This window comes from Eretmochelys imbricata, chromosome 1 (assembly GCF_965152235.1).
Source record: "Eretmochelys imbricata isolate rEreImb1 chromosome 1, rEreImb1.hap1, whole genome shotgun sequence".
NCBI lineage: Eukaryota > Metazoa > Chordata > Testudines > Cheloniidae > Eretmochelys > Eretmochelys imbricata.
Window position 1 is genome coordinate 214,635,295 of NC_135572.1, and position 24,172 is coordinate 214,659,466.

The following is a 24,172-nucleotide window of genomic DNA, read 5'->3' on the forward strand; positions in this document are numbered from 1 at the left end:
TCCTCCCACTCCCAACACCCACCCCAGGGGGCTGGAAGAGAACCTGTCCTGGTGCTGCTGGATGTCATGGAGTGTGAGGGAGTCAGGGCCCTGCACCCCCCCACTTCCTGCAAGTCACCGTGACTCTCAGCCAGCCAGTAAAACAGAAGGTTTATTAGAAGACAGGAACACAGTCCAAAACAAAGCTTATAGGTACAGAAAACAGGACCCCTCAGCCTCCCTCCGTTTCCCCAGCCAGCTCCAAACTGCAACCCCCTCCAGCCCGTCCTCTGACCTTTGACTCTTTCCCGGGCCAGGAGGTCACCTGATCTCTTTGTTCTCCAACACCTTCAATTGGCACCTTGTAGGGGAGGGGCCCGGGCCATCAGTTGCCAGGAGACGGTGTCAGCCATTCTCTGTGCAGACAGCATCACACCTGCCTAGGGCTCTGCAACAATCACACACCCTTATCCCACCACCTAGATTCTTAAGAAATACATAGGGGAAACTGAGGCACCCACACAGTATTCAAAGAAAACATTAAGAACATTCTCATTTCTTCACACTGGCAGAGGGAGATGAAGGGAATGGGTTAGAACCATGGAGACTGTAGGTACCCACTTTATGTGGACAGCGGCGGGGGGGAGGGCTCCTGTTTACCCCTTCCCCAGCCCCGCTGTGCTTGCAGTTTACCCCTGGCCCCTTCCTTGCTCCAGGGACCAACCCTAGCTCCCTTTCCGCTGTGCTTTTGCCCCCAGCCCCTGCCTTGCTCCAGTCAGCAGAGACTAATCCTCCTGCCATGCCCCACTGTGCTCATCTTGCCCCTGGCCCCTGCCTCACTCCAGCTGGGGACCAATCCTCCCCCTGACACCATGCCCCACTGTCAGGGTGGATAAAAATCAATTTAAAAAAAATCAGATTTTTTTTAAATTTAAATCGGATTTTTTTGATAAAATGCTTTTTGAGGAGAAAAAAACCTACCTAAAAATAGTTTTAGTTAAGATACATTGTAGCTCAAAGGTTTCAGAGTAACAGCCGTGTTAGTCTGTGTTTGCAAAAAGAAAAGGAGTACTTGTGGCACCTTAGAGACTAACCAATTTATTTGAGCATAAGCTTTCGTGAGCTACAGCTCACTTCATCGGATGCATACTGTGGAAACTGCAGAAGACATTATATACACAGAGACCATGAAACAATACCTCCTCCCACCCCACTCTCCTGCTGGTAATAGCTTATCTAAAGTGATCACTCTCCTTACAATGTGTATGATAATCAAGTTGGGCCATTTCCAGCACAAATCCAGGTTTTCTAACCACCCCCCCCCCCTTTTTCCAAAAACCACACACACAAACTCACTCTCCTGCTGGTAATAGCTTATCCAAAGTGACCACTCTCCTTACAATGTGTATGAAAATCAATGTGGGCCATTTCCAGCACAAATCCAGGTTTTCTCACCCCCCCACCCCCATACACACACAAACTCACTCTCCTGCTGGTAATAGTTCATCCAAAGTGACCACTCTCCCTACAATACCCACCTGCGGAAGTGAAGAAACAGATTGATAGAGCCAGAAGAGTTCCCAGAAGTCACCTACTACAGGACAGGCCTAACAAAGAAAATAACAGAACGCCACTAGCCGTCACCTTCAGCCCCCAACTAAAACCCCTCCAACGCATTATTAAGGATCTACAACCTATCCTGAAGGATGACACAACACTCTCACAAATCTTGGGAGACAGGCCAGTCCTTGCCTACAGACAGCCCCCCAACCTGAAGCAAATACTCACCAACAACCACATACCACACAACAGAACCACTAACCCAGGAACCTATCCTTGCAACAAAGCCCGTTGCCAACTGTGCCCACATATCTATTCAGGGGACACCATCACAGGGCCTAATAACATCAGCCACACTATCAGAGGCTCGTTCACCTGCACATCCACCAATGTGATCTATGCCATCATGTGCCAGCAATGCCCCTCTGCCATGTACATTGGTCAAACTGGACAGTCTCTACGTAAAAGAATAAATGGACACAAATCAGATGTCAAGAATTATAACCTTCATAAACCAGTCGGAGAACACTTCAATCTCTCTGGTCACGCAATTACAGACATGAAGGTCGCTATCTTAAAACAAAAAAACTTCAAATCCAGACTCCAGCGAGAGACTGCTGAATTGGAATTCATTTGCAAATTGGATACTATTAATTTAGGCTTAAATAGAGACTGGGAGTGGCTAAGTCATTATGCAAGGTAGCCTATTTCCCCTTGTTTTTTCCTACCCTCCCCTCCGCCCCCCAACGTTCTGGTTAAACTTGGATTTGTGCTGGAAATGGCCCACCTTGATTATCATGCACATTGTAGGGAGAGTGGTCACTTTGGATGAACGATTACCAGCAGGAGAGTGAGTTTGTGTGTGTATGGGGGTGGGGGGTGAGAAAACCTGGATTTGTGCTGGAAATGGCCCACCTTGATTTACATACACATTGTAAGGAGAGTGGTCACTTTGGATAAGCTATTACCAGCAAGAGAGTGAGTTTGTGTGTGTGGTTTTTGGAAAAAGGGGGTGGTGGTGAGAAAACCTGGATTTGTGCTGAAAATGGCCCACCTTGATTATCATACATATTGTAAAGAGAGTGGTCACTTTGGATGGGCTATTACCAGCAGGAGAGTGAGTTTGGGGGGGGGGGGGGGGGGGCAGAAGGTGAGAAAACCCGGATTTGTGCTGGAAATGGCCCAACTTGATTATCATACACATTGTAAGGAGAGTGATCACTTTAGATAAGCTATTACCAGCAGGAGAGTGGGGTGGGAGGAGGTATTGTTTCATGGTCTCTGTGTATATAATGTCTTCTGCAGTTTCCACAGTATGCATCCGATGAAGTGAGCTGTAGCTCACAAAAGCTTATGCTCAAATAAATTGGTTAGTCTCTAAGGTGCCACAAGTACTCCTTTTCTTGTAGCTCAAAGATATCTCATCATGGAATAGGGATTATAAATTCTAATTCTGTAGTATAAGACAATATATTAATGTCATGTTTAAGAAAAGTTTTGTAAATGAGTTCTAATTGTTCATGGATTAGGGACCCAATTTTAGGGGTTCCACAGGCTTCTGTATAGATTATTTAGGTTTATCTTTCTATCTACCCAATGGGACTCAGTGCTCAGTCTAGAAGATACCATCAGAGATGCTTAGTTTTGCAGTTCTCCAGTTGTGGATTTGTGTCTCCAGAGATAACATGCTTGTTAACAGAAAAAATGTTTTAAAATAAATAAATAATATATAGCGAGAAATAACAGATCTCAACTCTATTGTCCCGCTGCAAATTTGTGTACACAGAATCAATCCCTTACCTCTGTCTAAAAGTACAAAGTTTCAAAATGTTCACTGAATAGAAGATTGTTGGGGGGCGGAATAGATCTGGACTAGGAGAAGTCTGGAGATAAATGTGAGAAGCGAGGGACATATGCTTTTTTTGTTAAAAAATTATATGTTTGCTGTTGAAGAAAAAAATCCAGAATACTTAACGTTGTTGTTTTAGTTAAATAAAACAATTTAAATGTCTGCCTGATGATGTTCTCCTCCTAATACAGCGTGGCAAGAAAATCCTCCAAATATTAATGATTAACCCTGTTGAACTGAAGATAGTTCACCTCCCAATGTCTTCATAAATATCTGCTTTACCTTTGGTAAATGAAATAACCAAACATTGATTTATTTTCTGATAGCTGTAAAACTCATCTGAAAAGTTTTCAAAATAAATCATTGTTTAAAAATGTATAGTATGTACCTTCTAAAAATTAAACCTACATCTATCTCTGAGATGTGAAGAATATGTATTAAAGTTATAACAACCAACAAGAATGCACTTTTATGTAGAAAACCATGATTAAGTCGAGTCTTCCTGACTAATGATTTAAATCAAATCCACCCTGCCCACTATGCTGTTGCCCCTGGCCCCTTCATTCCCCAGGGGGGGCCCACAAAAAGTTAATCTGGCCCTGCTTGAGATTCAGAGAAGAATCATAGAAGATGAGGGTTGGAAGAGACCTCAGGAGGTCATCTAGTCCAACCCCCTGCTCAAAGCAGGTCCAACCCCAACTAAATCATCCCAGCCAGGGCTTTGTCAAGCTAGGTCTTAAAAACCTCTAAGGAAGGAGAATCCACCACCTCCCTCGGTAACCCATTCCAGTGCTTCACCACCCTCCCAGTGAAATAGTTTTTCCTAATATCCAACCTAGACCTCCCCACTGAAACTTGAGACCATTGCTCCTTGTTCTGTCATCTGTCACCACTGAGAACAGCTTAGCTCGATCCTCTTTGGAACCCCCCTTCAGGTTGTTGAAGGCTGCTATCAAATCCCCCCTCACTCTTCTCTTCTGCAGACTAAATAAGCTCAGTTCCCTCAGCCTCTCCTCATAAGTCATGTGCTCCAGCCCCCTAATCGTTTTCGTTGCCCTCTGCTGGACTCTCTCCAATTTGTCCCCTTTTTATACATCCCCAGGATTGCATTAGCTCTTTTTGGCCACAGCATCACACTGGGAGCTCATGTTCAGCTGATTATCCACCCCACCCCCAAATCTTTTCCAGAGACACTGCTTCCCAGGATAGAGTCCCCCATCCTATAAGTATGGCCTACATTCTTTGTTTTTAGATGTATACATTTACATTCAGCCATATTAAAACACATACTGTTTGCCTGCACCCAGCTTACTAAGTGATCCAGACCACTCTCTGTCAGTGTCATTATTCCCTTCATAATTTTCCATTCCCCCAATTTTTGTGAAACTTTATCAGTGATTATTTTAATGTTTTCTTCTAAATCATGAATAAAAATGTTAAATAGCATAGGGCCAAGAACTAATCCCTGTGGGACTCCACTAGAAACACCTGTTCGATGATGATTCCCCATTTACAATTATGTTTTGAGACCTATCAGTTAGCCAGCTTTAACTCCATTTAATGTGTGCCAGGTTAATTTTATATTTTTCCAGTTTTTTTAATCAAAATGTCATGTGGTACCAAGTCAAATGGCTTACAGAAGTCTGTTACATCAACACTATTACATTTATCAACCAAACTTGTAATCTTATAAATAAAAGTTATCAAGTTTGTTGACAGGATCTGTTTCCATAACCCATGTTGATTGGCATTAATTACATTACCCTCCTTTAATTCTTTATGAGGCCTCTATCAGCCACGCCATTATCTTGCCTAGGATCACTGTCAGACTGACAGACCTATAATCACTGAAGTCATCCTGTTTAACCTTTTTAAATAATGACACAATGTTAAGTGTTCTTCCAGTCTTCTGGAACTTCCCCAGTATTCCAAGACGTATTGAAAATAAACATTAACAGTCCAGCAAGCTCCTCGGCCAGCTCTTTTAAAACTCTTGGATGAAAGTTATCTGGACCTGTTGATTTTAAAATGTCCAACTTTAGTAGCCTCTGTTTAATATCCTCCTGAGATACTAATGGACTGTGAATAGTAATTATCATTTGTTATGACTGATTACATCATCTTCCCCCCCAACTACAGAACAAATATTTTTGAACACTTCTGCCTTTTTTGCATTATTATTGATAATAATCATTATAAGTTATTGTCCTTAACTCTGCTGGCCATAGATTTCTCTTTGTGTCCCTTTGCTTCCCTTATCAATTTTCTATATTTGCTAGATTCTGATTTATATTCATTACTGTGAACTTCCCCTTACTTTCATTTGTTATATATTTTTTAACAGCTGCCTTCATTTCCCCTCTAAACCATGTCAGTTTTTTAACCAATATGGCCTTCTTCCTTGTTTGTTGGATTGTGGCTTTTTGAGTATCTAGTAAGGTGTTCTTAAACAATTCCCAATTATCATTCACATTTCTGATTGCATTATTTCTCCCAGCTGTTTCTCTCATAATTGTTTTCTGCTTTGTCAAATCAGCCATCTTAAAGCACCAAATATATACAGCACTGGTCTGGACTTTACTCTGTTTGCACAATCTAAATATGATTAAGTCATGATCACTTGTACCTAAGTTACTGTTCATTTTTAGTTTTGTGATCAATTCTTCATTATCTCTCAAAAGGAGATCTAATATAGAACTCTCCTGGGTTGGATGCAACACTTTTTAAGTTAGGAAATTGTCATCTATAATACCTAGAAATTCCAGGATATTTTAGTATTGGCAGTATGAGACCCACAGCATAGGTCACTCAAATTGAAATCCCCGATTATCACGCAGACTTTTTTCCTCCTACACATTATACATTGGTGTATAAGGAACCAATCTTCCTGTTCTTTATTGTGATTTGGTCATCTATAGCAGATACCAACTAATTCTCAATCTCATGCTTTAGCAGTTAGGCCATTGATCCATAAGCACTCAAGATCACTTTCTTCTGAGGTATCAGTGAATCGGAAACAAATAATGCCATTTTTGACAGACTGCCACTCCTCCTTTTGCCCACTTAAATATTCCTAAATAGGTTATAACCATTGATTTTAACATTCCAATTATGGGAATCATCCCACCACATTTCAGTACCATAGTGCTCAGTTTTGGCATAAATACATCACCCCTGTAACATAGAGTATGCTGAATTACTAATTTGTGCTTGCAACCTTATCTTTATTTTAATGTCATTTTGTCTGAGAATATTAAATTGTACTGCTGCACTCAGGGTATTTTTGTGATGTATTTTTTACATTCCGTCAAGAGCACCATGTGCTGTTTTTATCACTTGCGTAAATCTAAATATCCTTGCCCCAGTTTTTTCCCCACACTCCCTAGGAAAAGGAAAACACTCCCTAGGAAAACACTTCCCCACTTTTATTTACTCCCAATCTCATTACATTCCATCTCAAACCCCTCCAGTATCTCTAGGAAAGGCCCCGTCCATCCCCAAAGGGCTCAACCCATCCCACAGACCCTTCCTTTCTGCATTGCTGTGACAAGACTCAGACTGTTGGGTGTGATGACATCACAGACCCTTTTCTGTTTTAAATGGAGTCTGCAATCAACAGTCTACCCCCAGGGACCATTTCCATCCTGCTTCTTGAGCTTTCATTTTTATTATCATTTGGCTGTGATAACGTCTGCAGGGTTTTCCCATTTTAACCTTGGATCTCCCATGGTGCAGGGCAGCAACCGAGGTACAAATCTGCATTCCCTTCTGCACTTTCACACCGGCTTTCCTGTTCTCTATCTTTTTGACAAACCGTTGCTAACTAGGGGAGCAAGGTCAGGAGCTGCCTTTAAGTCCACGGATGAGCTATGAAGTGGTACTAGATCACTGGCCCCTTAGCATGCAATTGTTAGGCATAGCCACCCACCCACAGCCAGCAGGAGGGAAATCTCAAGGAAAGTCCGGAGCTGAACATTACCATTAACTATGGAGTGTCTAATCCTGACTGCAAATGTTGGGGCATGATCCACCAGCCTCTGAGAGATTTATCTCCAGGGTCTCTTACACAAACAGAGATATCCAGGGAGTCAACCAGCTTCCACTCCCCTGCTATATGGGCTGACAGGGGAGCAGGTAAGCAAGAGAGCCTGGCTCTTGTTGGCGGAAGGAGATATGGGGTGACAGAGGTTTTCCCAAGTGGGAGGATTGGACAGAGATGGGCCTGGACATCCTCATATTCAGGTGTGGTTTGGATCTGAACTTCATGGCTCTGGCTCAGCTCTAGGATGGGACCAAAGTGAATGTGATGAGGCAGCAGGGTGTAAAGGGGGGTGGGGAGAGAAGTGAGGAGTCTGAAGCAGTTTAATAAAAAGGCTGTATGGTTAGATGGGACCAAGTTCTGTGAGGCAAGGATAGAGGCCAGCTAGGAGGAGGTGACCTGGCTGGATGAAACTGTTGATCCTATTCACTCCCTTTCTGGAAGCAAGGAGGAGTGGGGTACTGTCCAGGAGTCCTGGACTGTCCATACATACCACAAGGCCTGTGGACGAGGTGGGATCACATCTAACCACAGGGCGCTGGTGCTTTTACTGCCTACACAATACACCTACTGCTCACACAACAAAATTCACTACAAAAGTGAAGTAGGTTAATCAGAACTTACCCTGGTTCCTCAGTCCCCATTTGTGTCTGTCTCTCCCTGCGGGTACAGAAATCCCACCAGTTTCCAATCCCTCTTCCTGGGCCCCTACTCCCTGCCACTTGTGCAGAGGCAGTGTTGATGTACTCAGGGTGTGGCAGGGAGATGCCTCCTGTCACCTGGGCCAGTTTGGATGCTTTAGAGACCTGCCCCTGTACAACTGCCATGGAGGCACAGTGAAAGCCCTGCCACCATCAGGTGCCAAGAGGGTTCACACTTCTGTGATGCCTGATACCAAGTCTGAGGGCAGCCACCCCTCCATTCCATGGAGTTAGGGCTTGGCTTTCTGATGGCCTTCCCAAACCACAGAGAGCTCCCAAGGGGTGGAGATATTAAAGACCAGAATCTCCTCCCTTGCCCCAAACACCAGGCCCCGCTGTGCTAATCCCCACCTCTGTCCCTTACTCTTTTGCTGGCCCTTTCCACTAATAGCCCTCTAAGGTGGCTCCTTCTCCACGTGTCCCTCACACCAGCCCCCTCAGTGTCTATTTCTTCAGTTCATCCCCTGAGACCAGCCCAGCTCTGTGGCTCCTTCCTCACACCAAGCCCCTCTATCTGGCTTCTTTCCTGCTCCACCACTAACAGCAGCCCTGAAAAGTGGCTCCTTCCTTCCCCTGTACTAACAACAATCCCTGCTGGAGACTCCTCTTCTTCCAGGGTTTCAACACCAGCATCCTCAGGTTCTCCTGTGCCGGAATATCAGAGCCTTTGTGAGCCTCGTCTCCTGTCACCTCACATCATCTCCCCTTCCCCACTGCTGACGATAACACAGGGCCACTTAAGATAGGGAGTCAGGGTATCACCATTGCCAGGGGGCTACAGGGACCGGATGAGAGGGATATGCTGAGGCTGCTTCTTTTACTGCTGCTGCTGCAGCAGAAATCCTGGGCCTACCCCCATCCCCAAGTTCAACAGCAATGCCAGGCACCTATATAGCCCTACGGGGAAGGAAACTGTTGCTGCTGCAGAGACTCTGGTGCCTGCCTCCATCCCACAAATAACATCTATAAAAAGGTTGATCTACAGGCTTGTAGCCAAGAACACTCTTCTGCTGCTGGGCCTGGCTCCACCCCTACGATGGACATTGTTAATGGGTTCCTCTGAAGCCCTGCAGGCACAGACTGCATACTGCTGCTGTGAAGACCCTGATTCTTGCGAGTACTGTCTAGCCTGGCAGAAAGGGACGCTTTGCTGCTGTGGAAAATCTGAAGCTCCTCCCCCAGAATTCACCTCTTGTCATACTGCAGTATAGGAGAGATGCTGCTGCCTGTTTCCACTGCTCTGGAGACCCTGCAGCCTGACTCCATCACTGAACGTAATATGTGGGTTCCTAGCTGGCTGCTGAGGGGGATGTGCTGTTGTGGTAGCTGTTAATTACTCCTATTCCCCATGTTGCTGCTGGAACTACCCACCACCCCTCCTACCTGCTGAACTTCAGGGCAGAGGAGAAGAATTAAACAAAACAAAAAAAAAACACCTTACCATGAAATTGGCATTTGGAGCTGCTTCTCCCCCCTTCATCCCTTTGGGGCACCAATCTGCTTGTTTGTTATTGCATTGGAAATCTCTGCCTTGTTTTTCAGTAAAATGTTACTTCCCTTTTCCTCTTATGGACTCTGCACTGACTGGGATCGGGTGGAAGTCCCTAGTTTATGTTGTATATTTCCCAGACAATCATTGAATTACAATGGAGTAAGGGTTGAGAGATCAGAGCAGCATTTTAGGGTGAAAAAATATTATAGAGATGATGTAATGATCTCCAAAACAAGCATTATGTCCCCAGCAGGTTCAGAGTTCAAGTTAAACTTCAAAGACATGCGGACATGTTAAGGTCTGAGCATGCTAAATTAGGACTCCCAAACAACCTTAACTCTGCCCTATAGGGAGAAACGAGAGGAAGCAATACGGAAAAAACTGGCTCCAAAAGTTGGTTTAGTCTAATGTGGGATCTCAAACTCAGCTAGGCATCCATCTTAATTGTATGGTTGCTGCATGGCATCACTAGAGGGCAGAGTTAATATTCTCTAGGGCTTTACATGAACCGAATCCTACAAAAACTGGTCTACACCATCTTAGTATGAGCTGACACCGTGGAGTTTCAGAGTTTTACACACTGAATTGCTGACCTACTTCTCAAATCGGAGTAGTTGTAATAGATCACTAAGAGCTCTAATTTCTCAGGTTCTCCTGCGCCTCCTTGTTCCGGAACATCAGCCCCTGTACATCTCCTGCCACACATCATCTCTTCCCCACTACTCCCAATAAGATCAGACCACTCAAGGCAGGGACCTTAGTGCCACCCAACATATCACCATTGCCAGGGCCCTACATGGGATATAATGAGAGGGGGACACTGCTGCTGCTCTGGAAATCCTGAGGTCTGGCTCCATACCCTAACTTAATATCAATGTCAGCCTGATATATAGCCCTGCAGGGAGGGAAACTCCTGTTACTGCAGAGACTCTATCTGGTTCCATTCCCCAGGCCCAGTCTCCATTCTTCAGGCTTCTCATCCCAGTCACCTTGCTCAGCCAGTCCTAGTCTTCCCCTCCCAACTCCTCATACAATTTGTCCCTCTCATCCTTCCCTCCGCCTCCCCCCACTCCCCAGCAAACTGGCTTCCAGTCCTAGTCTCCCTCCCTAAGCTTCTTATCCCATCTCATGTTCCCCACCCAGGCCCTCCCTAGCTCCTTGTCCCAGTCTCTATGCTCAACCTGGCCCCTGCCACTCACAGTCAGTTTCCCTCCCCCTGCAGTCCCAGTCTCACTAGACTCCTTGTCCCAATATTCTCTTTTCCATCCCCCCATCCAGCTCTTGGCCCCTCTGCATTCTAATAAAATGGCTTCCTTTTCCATTCTGCCTGGGTGTCTGTCAGGAAGGGGGTGCAGTGTCACTGACAGAACAGGAGAAACGGGCTCCCTGCTCTCAGTTCCAGTGCCCCTGCCCAGCCCCACCCCAGTCTGGAGCAGCTGGAAGCATCAACAACAGGGGAAGTCAGTCTGAGCTCCTGTAGCCCTGGGTTGGAATATGCTGAATTGCTCCATGGAGGTGGCACAGGTGCAGTCCTGTCATGTGTGAAGATGAGAGGGGACAGAACATGCTCAGTCACTCTGTGGGGATGGCACATGCATTTGCTGGTCAGTGCTAGGAGGGGATGCAGTATGCTCAGTGACAATGGACTCTTCAGAGATTTTAGTTGTTTAGCTCTAGCAAGTCTGTGTTGAGCATGTGTGATTTTTCAAAGGCTTTTAATCTGGCCAAGTTTGGTTGGATTTTCACAGGGACAGCGAAAGTCACATCCCTGACACCCTCCTGCTCCAAATTTTAATCCCTGCCTGCTCCAAACCATGGGGGCGTGAGAGCTGTTCTGAGAAAAGTCTCACGATTTTCTTTTAACATGGGAAAAAAAGGTAATCTAATTGCTAGAAACAGCTAAACCAATTTCACTGAATTTTCCCCCCTTTCCCCTCCCCCCTCAAAATCAGCCTGAGGCAGACACCCAGCATCGGCAATTTCAGCCCAAACAGTTAAAGTCTGACAAAGTTACAGGCAAATGAAAACAGGGTCTTATAATGGGAAGTGGCAGGCAACCATAATAGCAGACAGGTCTGCTAGCCCTGTCTATAATCTGTCTCTGTGTGTATGTGTATATAGTGTGTGTGTGTGTATATGTATACACACACACACATGCTGTCCACAGGATTTACCTAAAAGTCCCCCCCGCCATCTCCCCACTCCCATATGTATCAAAGCATTTATACTGTGAACATCCTAAGTGCCCTCATTCTCAACTCTCTCCTCACATCTCCCTGTCCCCCTTCTCTACGCTCCCTCACTAGTTTGTGTTCCTCTCCAGCCCTTTGCTACTCCACTTCACCTCCCTGCACTCCTCCCATTCTGGGTACTGAGAACAGGTGCTGCTGCTGTCTCTTTACCTCTCCACTCCCTCACATGTTCTAGAGAGGGAGGTAGGAGCACAGTTTACCTGGTGAGCTAGCACTACTGGGTGTGCCCACACTGTCATCCAGCCACACACTCTGAACCAGGGAATCCCGCTTCTGAGGGCCCTCAAGAGAGCATATCAGCTCCTGGAGAGGGGAAAGAAGGGATATTTTAGGAAGACACTTTGTAAACATGGACAGACACAGTGTACCCAGAAGAAGGGAGAATTTAAATAAAGTGGGATCTCTTGGGAGGACTCAACTGGAGTGTGGGAGGAGGGGAATCTTTTGGGGAACAGTTGTATTAATTTTGATGGAATATATGGGCCCCAAAAGTCACTGTTAACATGTCACTGTCCAACATTAAACAGTTCGGGGTTTGGTATACAGAGACCTCAGCCTGCTTAGTAACATGGCAAACATACCATTACAAATCTTTTAACCTTTTATTAAAGATATAGAAAAGAAGGAAAAATAGTCAAAGCATTTGAAATGTAAAGTTTTACACAGGCTTTCATTTTAATAACATCTCTTGTTCCCTTTCCCTTTCGCTGGAGAGAGTTATTAGAAGGAACGCCCCCAACTGGCAATATTAGATGGTATTAAAAAGGTTAATAACTGTCCTTTGTGGGGAAAAGAGAAGTTAGCTGAGAGGAGCTGGAGCTGCCTCTAAAATCTGATCCAGTTTTCTTGAAAACAAAACATAGACACACATAAAAGGGAACAGAAAAGATAGAAAATGCTTCTATTTCTGGTGCTGACTCTCATTTGCAATCTTGCTGATGGAGAAACACAGCACATGGGCTGATCACCCAATCTGAGACCTGGCAAACTTGTACCAGCACTGGGCTGTTTAAGACATTGCTTTTTTTCTACCTTCCTGGCAGCAGGCTACAGCAGTGTTGCAAAAATAAATAAATAAATAAAAAATGCAGTCTTGGCCAGCTAAGCCAGACTGTTATTAAACAGAAGGCGAGAGATAGAAAGAAAATAAATAAGGTAGGGAAAACAAAGGATGCCGCTGGGCGGAGGGAGAAAGGGAGACAAAGTCTCCTATCCCAGGTGATGGCTGGCATTTAGCTGATGGAGGTGGCAGGGTCATCTGGGTCCCTCTCTCTGACATAGTCTCATCAGGACATCTCTCAGGATCAGGATGACAAAGGCCCAGCAGTGTCATGGTGATTCCCAGCGTCCCAAGAGATGGTGGGGGTGACAGCCAGGATGGTGAAGCTTGCTTCTTCTTGTATTCTGGTCTTTCATTCAGCCACCATCTTCTAATTTTCCCCTAAAAGTCTTTTGGAGGATCCCAAGAGGAATTGCTAGGTGGAATCACTCATCCCCTCATGAAACATTCTCCAAATACATTAGAAGCAAGAGGAAGACCAAGGACAGGGTAGGCTGATTACTCAGTGAGCGGGGAAAAGACAATAACAGAAAATGTGGAACTGGCAGAAGTGCTAAATGACTTTTGTCTCAGTTTTCACCAAAAAGGTTAGTAGTGATCAGATGTCTAACATAGTGAATGCTAGTGAAAATGAGGTAGGATCTGCAGCTAGCCTCTGAGTCCCTAGCTTCTGTTTGCCAGAAGCTGGGAGTGTGTAGTTGGGGATGGATCACTCAGTGAATGCCTATTCTGTTCACTCCCTCTGAATCCCACCTGGCATTGGCCACTGGTGGAAGACAGGATAATGGGCTAGATGGACCATTGGTCTGAGCCAGTATGGTTGTTTTTATGTTCTTATGTAAAATAGGGAAAGTACAAGTTAAAAATTACTTAGACAAGTTAGATGTCTTCAAGTCGACAGGGCCTGATGAAATACATCCTAGAATGCTCAAGGAGTTGACTGAGGAGATAACTGAGCCATTAGCAATTATCTTTGAAAACTCATGGAAGACTGGAGAGATTCCAGAGGACTGAAAGAAGGCAAATACAGTGCCAATCTATAAAAAGGGAAATAAGGACAACCCAGGGAATTACAGAACAGTTAGCTTAACTTCAGTACCAGGAAAGAAAATGGAGCAAATAATCAACCAATCAATTTGCAAACACCTAAAATATAAGAAGGTAATAAGTAACAGTCACCATTGATTTGTCAAGAACAAATCATGTCAGACCAACTGAATAGTTTCTTTGACAGAGTAATAAGCCTTGGTGAATGGGAGGAAGTGGCAGATCTGGTATATCTTGAATTTAATAAGGCTTCTAATACTGTCTCACATGACCTTCTCATAAACTTAGGGAAATACAACCTAGGTGGAGCTACAAAAGGTGGGTGCATAACTGATTGGAAAACCATTCCCAGAGAGTAGTTATCAGTGGTTCACAATCAAGCTGTAATGGCATATTGAGTGGGGTCCTGCAGGGATCAGTCCTGGCTCTGGTTCCATTCAATATCTTCATCAATGATTTAGATAATGGCATAGAGAGTATACTTATAAACCTTGCAGGTGGTACCAAGCTGGGAGGGGTTGCAAGTGCTTTGGAGGATAGGATTCAAATTCAAAATGATCTGGAAAAACTGGAGAAGTGGTCTGAAGTAAATAGGATGAAATTCAATGAGGACAAATGCAAAGTACTCCAATTAGGAAGGAGCAATTAGTTGCACACATACAAAATGAGAAATGACTGCCTAGGAAGGAGTACTGCGGAAAGGGATCTGGGGGTCAATAGTGGACCACAAGCTAAATATGAGTCAAGAGTGTAACACTGTTGGAAAAAAAGCAAACATCATTCTGGGAGGTATCAGCAGGAGTGTTGTAAGCAAGACACGAGAAGTAATTCTTCCGTTTTACTCTGCGCTGATAAGGCCTCAGCTGGAGTATTGTGTCCAGTTTTGGGAGCCACATTTCAGGAAAGATGTGGACAAATTGGAGAAAGTCCAGAGGAGAGCAACAACAATTATGAAACGTCTAGAAAACATGACCTATGACAGAAGATTGAAAAAATTGGGTTTGTTTAGTCTGAAGAAGACTGGTGGAGGGGATAACAGTTTTCAAATACATAAAAGGAGATGGGTGAAAAATTGTTCTTCTTAACGTCTGAGGATAGGACAAGAAGCAATGGGCTTAAATTGCAGCAAGGGAGGTTTAGGTTGGACATTAGGAAAAACTTCTTAACTGTTAGGGTAGTTGAGCACTGGATTAAATTGCCTGGGGAAGTTGTGGAATCTCCGTCTGTGATGCTCTGTACCTCAGGAGAACACCTTGCACCCCCATATTCATCCTTATAATATGATTGTGTGGTATCCAATGCAAAGTTTGTCATCTCAGGTGTCTTCGGAAGGCTCATGATGCACTGAGCATTGTTGTTATAGTAATGTTATAGGTTGTAATTTCATGTATATAGTTACGAGTCTGAAAATATGACCTCATGGCTTAAAACAAGCCCAGGCAAAACTCTCCAGGAGCAGAGGGGCAGTTCACACCTCATCAGGGCATGTATGGGAGAAACCCAGCCCAGCCTCACAGGAACAAAGGACACTGGCCTAGGCAGCAACAATGGATCTGTTGGACTCTCGAGTGAGTCACTCCCCTTCCCTTGGTCAGTTTGGGACTAAGATGAGGTAATGCTCACCTGACTCTGAAGGGGGGGGGGCAAAGCCAAGAGGGAAGAAAGGACATGATAAAAGGGAGAGACGTTTGCCATGCTCTCTCTCTCTTCCACCTCCATCTACAGACACCACCACCAAGCGACTGAAGCACTGATCAAAGGGGAGAGCCTGGCTGAAGGGCAACCAGTCAGCCTGTGGTGAGAAGCATCTAAGTTTGTAAGGGCATTGAAAGTGTTAAGATCAGCTTAGAATGCATTTTGCCTTTATTTCATTTGACCAAATCTGACTTAATCATAGAATATCAGGGTTGGAAGGGACCTCAGGAGGTCATCTAGTCCAACCCCCTGCTCAAAGCAGGACCAATCCCCAATTTTTGCCCCATATCCCTAAATGGCCTCCTCAAGGATTGAACTTACAACCCTGGGTTTAGCAGGCCAAAGCTCAAACCACTGAGCTATCCCTCCCCCTTGTTGTGCTTTGACTTATAATCACTGAAAAATCTATCTTTTGTAGTTAATACATTTGTTTGTTTATTCTACCTGAACCAGTGCATTTGGTTTGAAGCATGTCAGAGACTCCCCTTGGGATAACAAGCCTGGTACATATCAATTTCTTTGTTAAATTGAAGAACTGGACACAACTGGACACTGCAAGACGGAGGTTCCTAGGGTTGTGTCTGGGACCGGAGATATTGGCTAGTGTCATTCGATTGCACAATCCAAGCAGCAGCTGGCCAAAAGTGCTCACTCATGTAACTTACATGCTCGAGGCTGTGCATGACCAGCCTGGGAGTGGGGGTTCTCACAGCAGAGCAGGGTAAGGCTGGATCCTAGAGTCAAGGATTGGAGTGACCTAGCAGATCACCGGTCCAGATAACACAGGGGAACATCACACCATCACTGGAGGTTTTTCAGAACATGTTAGACAAACGTCTGTCAGGAATGGTCTAGTTATTACTCAGTCCTGACTTGAGTGCAGGGGGCTGGACTAGATGACCTACTGAGGTCCCTTCCAGTCCTACACTTCTATACTTTTATTCTATGATTATTTTGCCCACCAATTAGGCCTAATTTTTGATACACTAATTTGGTCCATTGATTTCCAGTCCCCCACTTTGTTTTCCAGGCATGAGCTTAATATAGTCCTTGAGTTATAACACTAGGTCTTTTCATTCAGACTAATTCAGTCTTTGTTCCTTTTCCAGCTTTTCCTATCAGCATTCATTGTTATAGATTACTGTAATACTTTACAAACTTTTATCCTCTTGCCCATAGTTAGGCTCACAACTGGGGTAGACCTATTAGGCCCCAGGACATAGCTGGTGTTAGGGGTAAGCGGGAGAAGGGGGTGACCCAGAGTGTGAGGGGGAGGGAATCTCTGTATTTTAGGGCTTATAAATCCTACACTCACCGTCTCATTCTCCTCTTCCTCAGATGTTTCATTTTCCCTCACTCCACTACAGCAGCTACTCACATTGGATGAGGAGCGTGAGAGTGGCTGCATCACACAATATCCCGATGTTTGATTGGAGAGGGTTCTGAAATCCAAGTCCAAAGTTATCACCATCATTGCAGATCTCATTTTGCACCATCCACCCAAGACCCTTCCAGTGCTTTGCAGACATTAACAAAGCCTTACAAGTCCCTGTGAGGCAGCTTTATTGTAATCATCCATATTGATGGGGGGGGATCATCCAGAGAGGGGAAGTCACTCATCCATGGTCAGTATCAGAGCCAGGAATAGAACCTGGCAGAACTAACTCCCGTTCGCTGGCTCTAATCACTAGCGACCACATTCTTTGCAGTCAAGATACCTATGTGAGGGGACAAAAAGTGAGAAACCTGCCATGCTGAAGCCTTCCCCAGGGATACCAAGAGTTTCTCCTGAATAGAAAGACCATTTTCAACTCACTTGCTCTTCCTGTTTGGGAACTCTGGGGAACTGGGACTGGAGGAGCCATCAGACTTCAGGTCAAAAAAGGGTCCTGGACTCTCCAGCACCTTCTGGATTCTGTCAGCAACATCCCTACTGGAGTGAAAGGAAAACTAGCTACATGAGACATGAATTACCACTGTGTTACCTAATGCTTCCTACAAGGGGAAATACAGAGAGGGATTTCTATGGGGGACACAGGTACAAGGTGCTGGAACACAGCAATCTTCTTAAGTGGTCTACAAAGGAAGAACATATCAGGACTGGGCCTTTTTATGCTTCTTTTATTTTTATCATAAAGGCCTGAAAGGGTTTGAGTTTTTAAAATTTCTTCTCAACTTGCTCCCCCCAGCCCCATCCCACTAGAAATTCAGATCTTATCTAACCTGGAAGACTCTACAGTTGACTGGAGATGTAGTATATTTATAGTGTCAAACATGCTAAGGAGGTGACATTTGACTAACTGAGAGCAGCAGTGGTTTTTCTTTCAGACTGTATCAAACTTGTGTTTTTGCTGACACCTATTTAACTAATATATTTGTGAGGAAATCTCTGTGTGAATTATTCTGCAGTGCAGCCCCTTCAATTAGGAGCTGAGAAAACTCCTAGTCTTCATCTCAAGAGTCAACCAGCAAATGCAGGGAAGAGCAGGCTTCGCATTCCTGATATATCTGAGATGAAAACAAGCAGAAGAAAATCTAAAGAAACCCAACACCTTCTTTCTGTATTATAAAGAAGAAGATAAGGGCACAGACCCATTTTTCCACCTTTGCAGGAAATCTTTAAACATCCTTGAAGAGGGCAGGGAGGTGAGTAACACAAAGGGCTGGGCTGAGGAATGTATTTATACGAGATGTAAAATTGTCGTTAAAGGTAAGCCACAAAAAGTGCGAGTGTTGTGACAGTTTTTTATTTTCGATACATTGTTAATGGGAACTTGCCTCTATATAATTTTTTGTTCTAAAAAAATACATCATTTTAAATACAAATAAGTCTGTCAGTGTCTCTCTTAAGAAAGGGCAAGAGAAAGAGACATGGGGAGAGACTTCACAGGCACAGATTTTACCCGTGGTGACGGTCATGGCTGTCTGCATGCTGGGAGAGGGGGTTCTCTTCTCTACACTGAGCCCTTTGACAGATTCCTGGATTTCGTGAACAATTGGGAAGGTTTCATGTGGCGTATACAGCAGTTCAAAGGACTGGGCTTTGGATCTGGCATACACTGAACCCCTAATGCACAGCACCCCTTTTGGGGCCCATTAAGAGTTTAACAAAATAACCTCTACTACTCAATGTGCAATTTTCAAATGCTCATAACTCAGCTACATCAAGCCCTGGATGAAGGCTGTGCTCTGCTCCTCTGTGAATGCTACTCCTGTGATAGTCTGCAAGTCTCAAACCTCAGCCATTTTGATTATAGCATGTTAAGAAAACTCTCACAATTATTTCTTTTAAAATTCACAAGATTTAGTTACTCTCTAAAAAAAATGGAAAAAATGTATTTTTTTCCACTCTCCTCTCACATGCGCACAGCAGAACTGTTTTTGTCACAGTGGGGATGGAACAGGACAGGCAGGAATCCTGGATCATCTTCTACTCTGTTTGATAAAGGTCCTGTCTACTACACTCCTGTTCCCATCTCTTCTCCCCTTCACTCTGGTCCTGCCTCCCTCCCTCCCATTTCCCTTGTCTACCCCTCCCCGACTTCTTTCCCTTCCTACCTCCTCTCAGTTCCCCTGGGTCCCAGGCCTATTTTCTTCTGAAGTCTGCTCCCCTTCCTGTTCCTTTGATCCCACCTCTCCATCTTCCCTTTTCTTGCCTCTCCCAGCCTTCACCATCCTCCATCTCCTCTTGGTCCCAGTTCCTCCCACCTCTCCTCTCTCTTCCCCTGCCCCAGCACCCTTCATCCCACTGCTCCCCACCCATTCCCACAGCTCTTACCTCTTCTCCTCCTGGATGTTCTCAATGCCAATGGCACTGCTGCGACGCCCGTGGAAGTGGCTGCCTCGGGTGCGTGATGGGCTCCTCCCAGGCAGGGCAAAGGACTAGAGAGAAGGAGAGTAAGGAAGTGATAGGAAGGAAGGAGGGGAGTGTGAGAGACAAAGCAATGGGGTACTGGAGGAGGGGGAGAGGGAGTGTGCAGCCTGGATCCCAGACCCTCTGTTTGCATCATCTCTGATATGTAATAGTGCTGCCCAGAGCCCCCAAGGAACCAGAATGTGAAGGAAGAACTCCTACAAGCTGTCAGTGAGAAAGAGAGGGGAGGAAGTGAGGGTTCAATACAGGCAGAGGCCTTAGGGGCTGCAGCCCATGGCCCTGGCTCAAGGGGAACCCCGCAAAAATAAATCACAGGCAGCGATCTCCAACTCCGGGCTGCTAAAAGTCCCACGGCGCAGCAGGGCGCTCAGGCAGGCTGCCTGAGCCCTGCTGCACCACCAGCTGGAAGCTGCCTGTGGTAAGCGCCTCCCGGCCGGCGCCTACACCTCACACCCCCTCCTCCATCCGAATCTCCTGCCACAGATCAGAATCCCTCTCCTGAAACCAAACTCCCTTCCAGATCCTGCATCTCCTCCTGCACCCCAATCATAGAATATCAGGGTTGGAAGGGACCTCAGGAGGTCATCTAGTCTGACCCCCTGCTCAAAAAAAGGACCAATCCCCAACTAAATCATTCCAGCCAATCCCCTGCCCCAGCCCCCTCCTGCCCCAAACTCCCTCCCACGAAAAAGACTTGTATACAGGGCCCCCACAAAATCTAATAGCCCCAGGCCCACAGGAGAGTTAATCCGGCCCTGAACACAGATGTTAAGAGAGACAGAGAGGAAGAAAAACAGACAGGCAGAATGAGATACAGAGAGACAGGAGACAGAGTGAGAGAAATGGAAAGAGAGACGGACAGGCAGAGAGTTACAATGTCATCAAGAGAGACACAGAAAGACTTTGGAAGAGAGGCATAAACTCAGATTGAAAGGAGACACAAAGAAACAAAGAGAAATACAGACTCAGAGAGAGAGGGGAAGGGCCCAGCTCATCACTATTCTATGGCTCCTTAGTGCAGGCATAAAGGATCTGTAAAGCTACATCTGTCCCCAGGGCAGCAATTCCCCAAAGAAAGGGACCTCCCTGGTTGACATAGAGCTGGTGGTTTTGGCACTACACCAGCCCTGCGGAGCCCCAGTGCAGAAGCCTTAGGCAGCCAGGTGTGAGTTAGCTAGGGTAACCATATTTTCAGAATCAGAAACCAGGACACTTTTGTGGCAACATTTTCTAAAGTCATGAAATATTCATACAGAAGACATGAGTGCACTTTTTCTTATACAAGTAGGTGTTACTTCTGTCAGTGACATGGGCATATTTCTCAGAATGGAGCATTTCTCCTGGAATGTAGTGCTCTGAATGAGTTTATAATGCAACACCAACCAAGTGTCCTTAACAGTCACATCAAGCAAAAGACTGGAGTGAGAGAAAAGTTAGATGATCACAGGCACTGCCAAAACCAAATATTGTTCATCCCACTGAGTGCTTGTTCTACTGAACTGTTGTTCCTGACAAGTGAATTCTACTCAGCATAGCAGTATGACTGAAACATACATTTTGTAGTTATTAAAAAATTAACATTTGATTGATGAAGTGAAACACGAACATTTCCAGCATGCTGAATTTCTCAGTTCTGGGAAAACTGTTCTGGAAAAACTGGGACTGTCTTGGTAAAAATCAAGGTGTATGGTCTTTTTTCAGTTAGGGCAGCATGCAGATCCACAGCTAGCCCAAAATAAAGGAGGCACAAGGGTGATGCCAAGCCACCTCTGCCCTTCCTCTCAAGCCCTGTGCCAAGCTCAGATCCAGTGTGTAGATGAATGGGACCCAGGGACATAAATGAAGACAGAACAGAGACACAGACTCAGCACAAGAGAGAGATGCACAAAGAAACACCCAGTCAGACACACAGAGACAGAAATGGAGTGATACAAACATAAAAGATTCACAGAGGGACACACTAATAGGGGTAGAGGGACAAAAAGTGTGGGTGAATCATGGAGGATCAGAGACATGCTGGGCCCCTTCCAGTGGCACTTCCTCCCAGTACCTTACCGCAGCAATAGCCTTGGTGCCCTCGGCGACACTCTGGTTGAGAGCAAGGCCGGCAGTAGCTGGGCAGCTGGGTGGGGTTGCCGGCTGCTGCTGTTTCCTCATGGCTATCCCCATGGTATCCAGGCTCTGGCTGCGGCCTCGGATCACCCGCTGGAAGGCAGAGAGACAGACAGAGAGACACAGACACACATAAAGGACAGTATGAAGATCACCACAGTGGGGAGTACAGGTGAGGACAGACACCAGTACCAGAGATATCCTCCCTCATCACTAGAGCTCAGCAGCCCAAAAATTACCCATGGGAAAGGCCTGTTTGGTTCCATCTTGTCTATGTGCCCCTGGGTCAGTGAAAGATTGTTCCCTCTGCTCGCAGTCTCCCCCGTCCTCCTGCAGGAGATAAAGAGATTCCCCACCAACACTACAACTTTCCCAAAAAGCCAGCATTACCTCACACAGTCATACTCAGTGCAAGAAAAGGGACCAAAACCTCATGTAAGGCTGGAGGGCTCAGTCCCATGCAGGCCTATGCAATGGCCATGAGAGAGAAGTTGCCCCACTGAAACTAGAGTACTCTGAAAAAACCACTTCCCAGGCCCCCTCCCTCTTCTCCAGCCCCTTAAAAGGCTATCTGAACACAGTGATGCCAGAGGCCAGAGAAGCAGATTTTGGAGTATATGCCGAAAGGTGCTGGACAGATTCTGAAATTTTCTATTTATCCACGGAACAGATGCTGCAAGGGCAGTAAGCTACTCACTCACATGCACCCTACCACTGGGCCTCAGTCCTGACCTGCACCAATCACCTCTACAGGTGAGTGGGGAGTTGGCTCCTATTTTGTCCCCAGCAACTCTGATGAGAGCTGCCAACCAAGGGGGCTGAAGTGCCAAGTGAGGTGCTGGTACCTGAGATATGGCTGTCTGTCCCCCTAGGCATGTACCACACATGGTGCAGGAAGAAAGGAAGAGAGAGGCAGGCAGTGGAGTGAGAATCAGCACACTCATTCCCTCCTGTTTGAGTAGGCCAGTGATACTTAGACTGAGGCTCAGGAGCTGCAAGTTTCTCTTCAATGTGTCTCCTGCAGCTCTTTGCAACACATGATATTAAAATACTGTGATTTAATTATTAACCGAGCTAAGTTACTAATCAATCAATCAGGATGCTTTTTATTGTAGAATACTTGGTCAGTCATTTTGCTGTGAGAATAGTATATATATAAAGAGAGAAAGTAAATGAAACAATGAAGTCACACAATTGTGGCTCTTTTGGGTAATGTTGATCGCTAATTTGGCTTCTGAATCATTGAGGTCTAAGCATCACTGGTATACGCGTTCCCTCCCTCACATCACCCTGACCCTGTGTTCCTGGAGATTAGCCACTGATACCACCACATCATACAAAAAAGAGCTCATGCTTTTAGAGGGAAAAAGATGTATCTCAGCATTCCAAAGTACCGAGATACTACAGCAACAGTTTTGTTAGAAACAACCATCTGATGGGACCTTCCCAGCTGCTGCTGCTGTCCTGGAGATAGAGCCAGTGTGATGCTGGGGGACAAAAGGCTCTGCCCCCCGAACCCATCATACTTCCTTCTGCAAGTTCCTGATCTCTTTTCTCATCAGGGGAATTGGGTCCTCCCTGCTACTAGATGCCAGCCAGGGCCAGGGGGGTAGGGCTTCATTTCATCCCATCCAGAGACCTCACATTAGGAACAGCATGGGATGTTGTACTGTGCCAAGCTGCATCTCCCCTGAGTGGAGAGGGAGAAGCTGCATTTCTCCTTGTGAAGTATGTAAAAATACAATGCAAAATGTGGCTGTTGAGAAGGAACCATATTGTCCCCCACTCCCTGCCACCCCAAGCACATGTGCCCAACAGGGCTAATGTATCCTGAACTGGGACTGAGCTGGGTGGCGGTGGCTTTGCAAGAGGGATAGGTTTAAGAGGCTGCAGCAGTTCTTGATCTCTCACCTTGAAATTTTCAAAGAAGCCACCACCCCCATTCTCCATCTTCTCATCGTCCCCAGAGGCCAGGCCCATCATGCTGCGGCTACGGAGCTGCAACTCCTCAAAAAGGCTCTCCAGGAGGGCACTGCGAGTTCGCTCCTACACCAGGGCAGAGAGAGAGAGAAGGGACAGAATAGAATGACAGAAAAAATAAAGGTTTCAGAGTAGCAGCTGTGTTAGTCTGTATTCGCAAAAAGAAAAGGAATACTTGTGGCACCTTAGAGACTAACCAATTTATTTGAGCATGAGCTTTCGTGAGCTACAGTTCACTTCATCGGATGCATAAAGTGGAAAATACAGTGAGGAGATTTATATACACACAGACCATGAAAAAAATACACATTGTAAGGAGGGTGATCACCCTCCTTACAATGTGTATTTTTTTCATGGTCTGTGTGTATATAAATCTCCTCACCATATTTTCCACTTTATGCATCCGATGAAGTGAGCTGTAGCTCACGAAAGCTCATGCTCAAATAAATTGGTTAGTCTCTAAGGTGCCACAAGTACTCCTTTTCTTTTTGAGAAAAAATAAAGGACAAAGCACTGAGAAAGAAGGAGAGAG

The 24,172-nt window shown here is 45.5% G+C and overlaps 1 protein-coding gene across 1 annotated transcript in view; it reads right to left on the reverse strand.

Annotated features, from left to right (window-relative positions):
• LOC144268574 (rap1 GTPase-activating protein 1-like) overlaps positions 1-24,172 on the reverse strand; it is a 50,909-nt gene that overhangs the window by 3,216 nt on the left and 23,521 nt on the right. Inside the window, exons 14-19 of the mRNA XM_077823552.1 lie at positions 23,572-23,706; positions 21,604-21,753; positions 19,453-19,556; positions 17,491-17,607; positions 16,990-17,116; positions 12,073-12,175 (exon numbers count right to left, since the gene is read on the reverse strand). Coding sequence (XP_077679678.1) covers positions 12,073-12,175; positions 16,990-17,116; positions 17,491-17,607; positions 19,453-19,556; positions 21,604-21,753; positions 23,572-23,706 — 736 coding nt within the window. The remainder of the gene's footprint in view (positions 1-12,072; positions 12,176-16,989; positions 17,117-17,490; positions 17,608-19,452; positions 19,557-21,603; positions 21,754-23,571; positions 23,707-24,172) is intronic.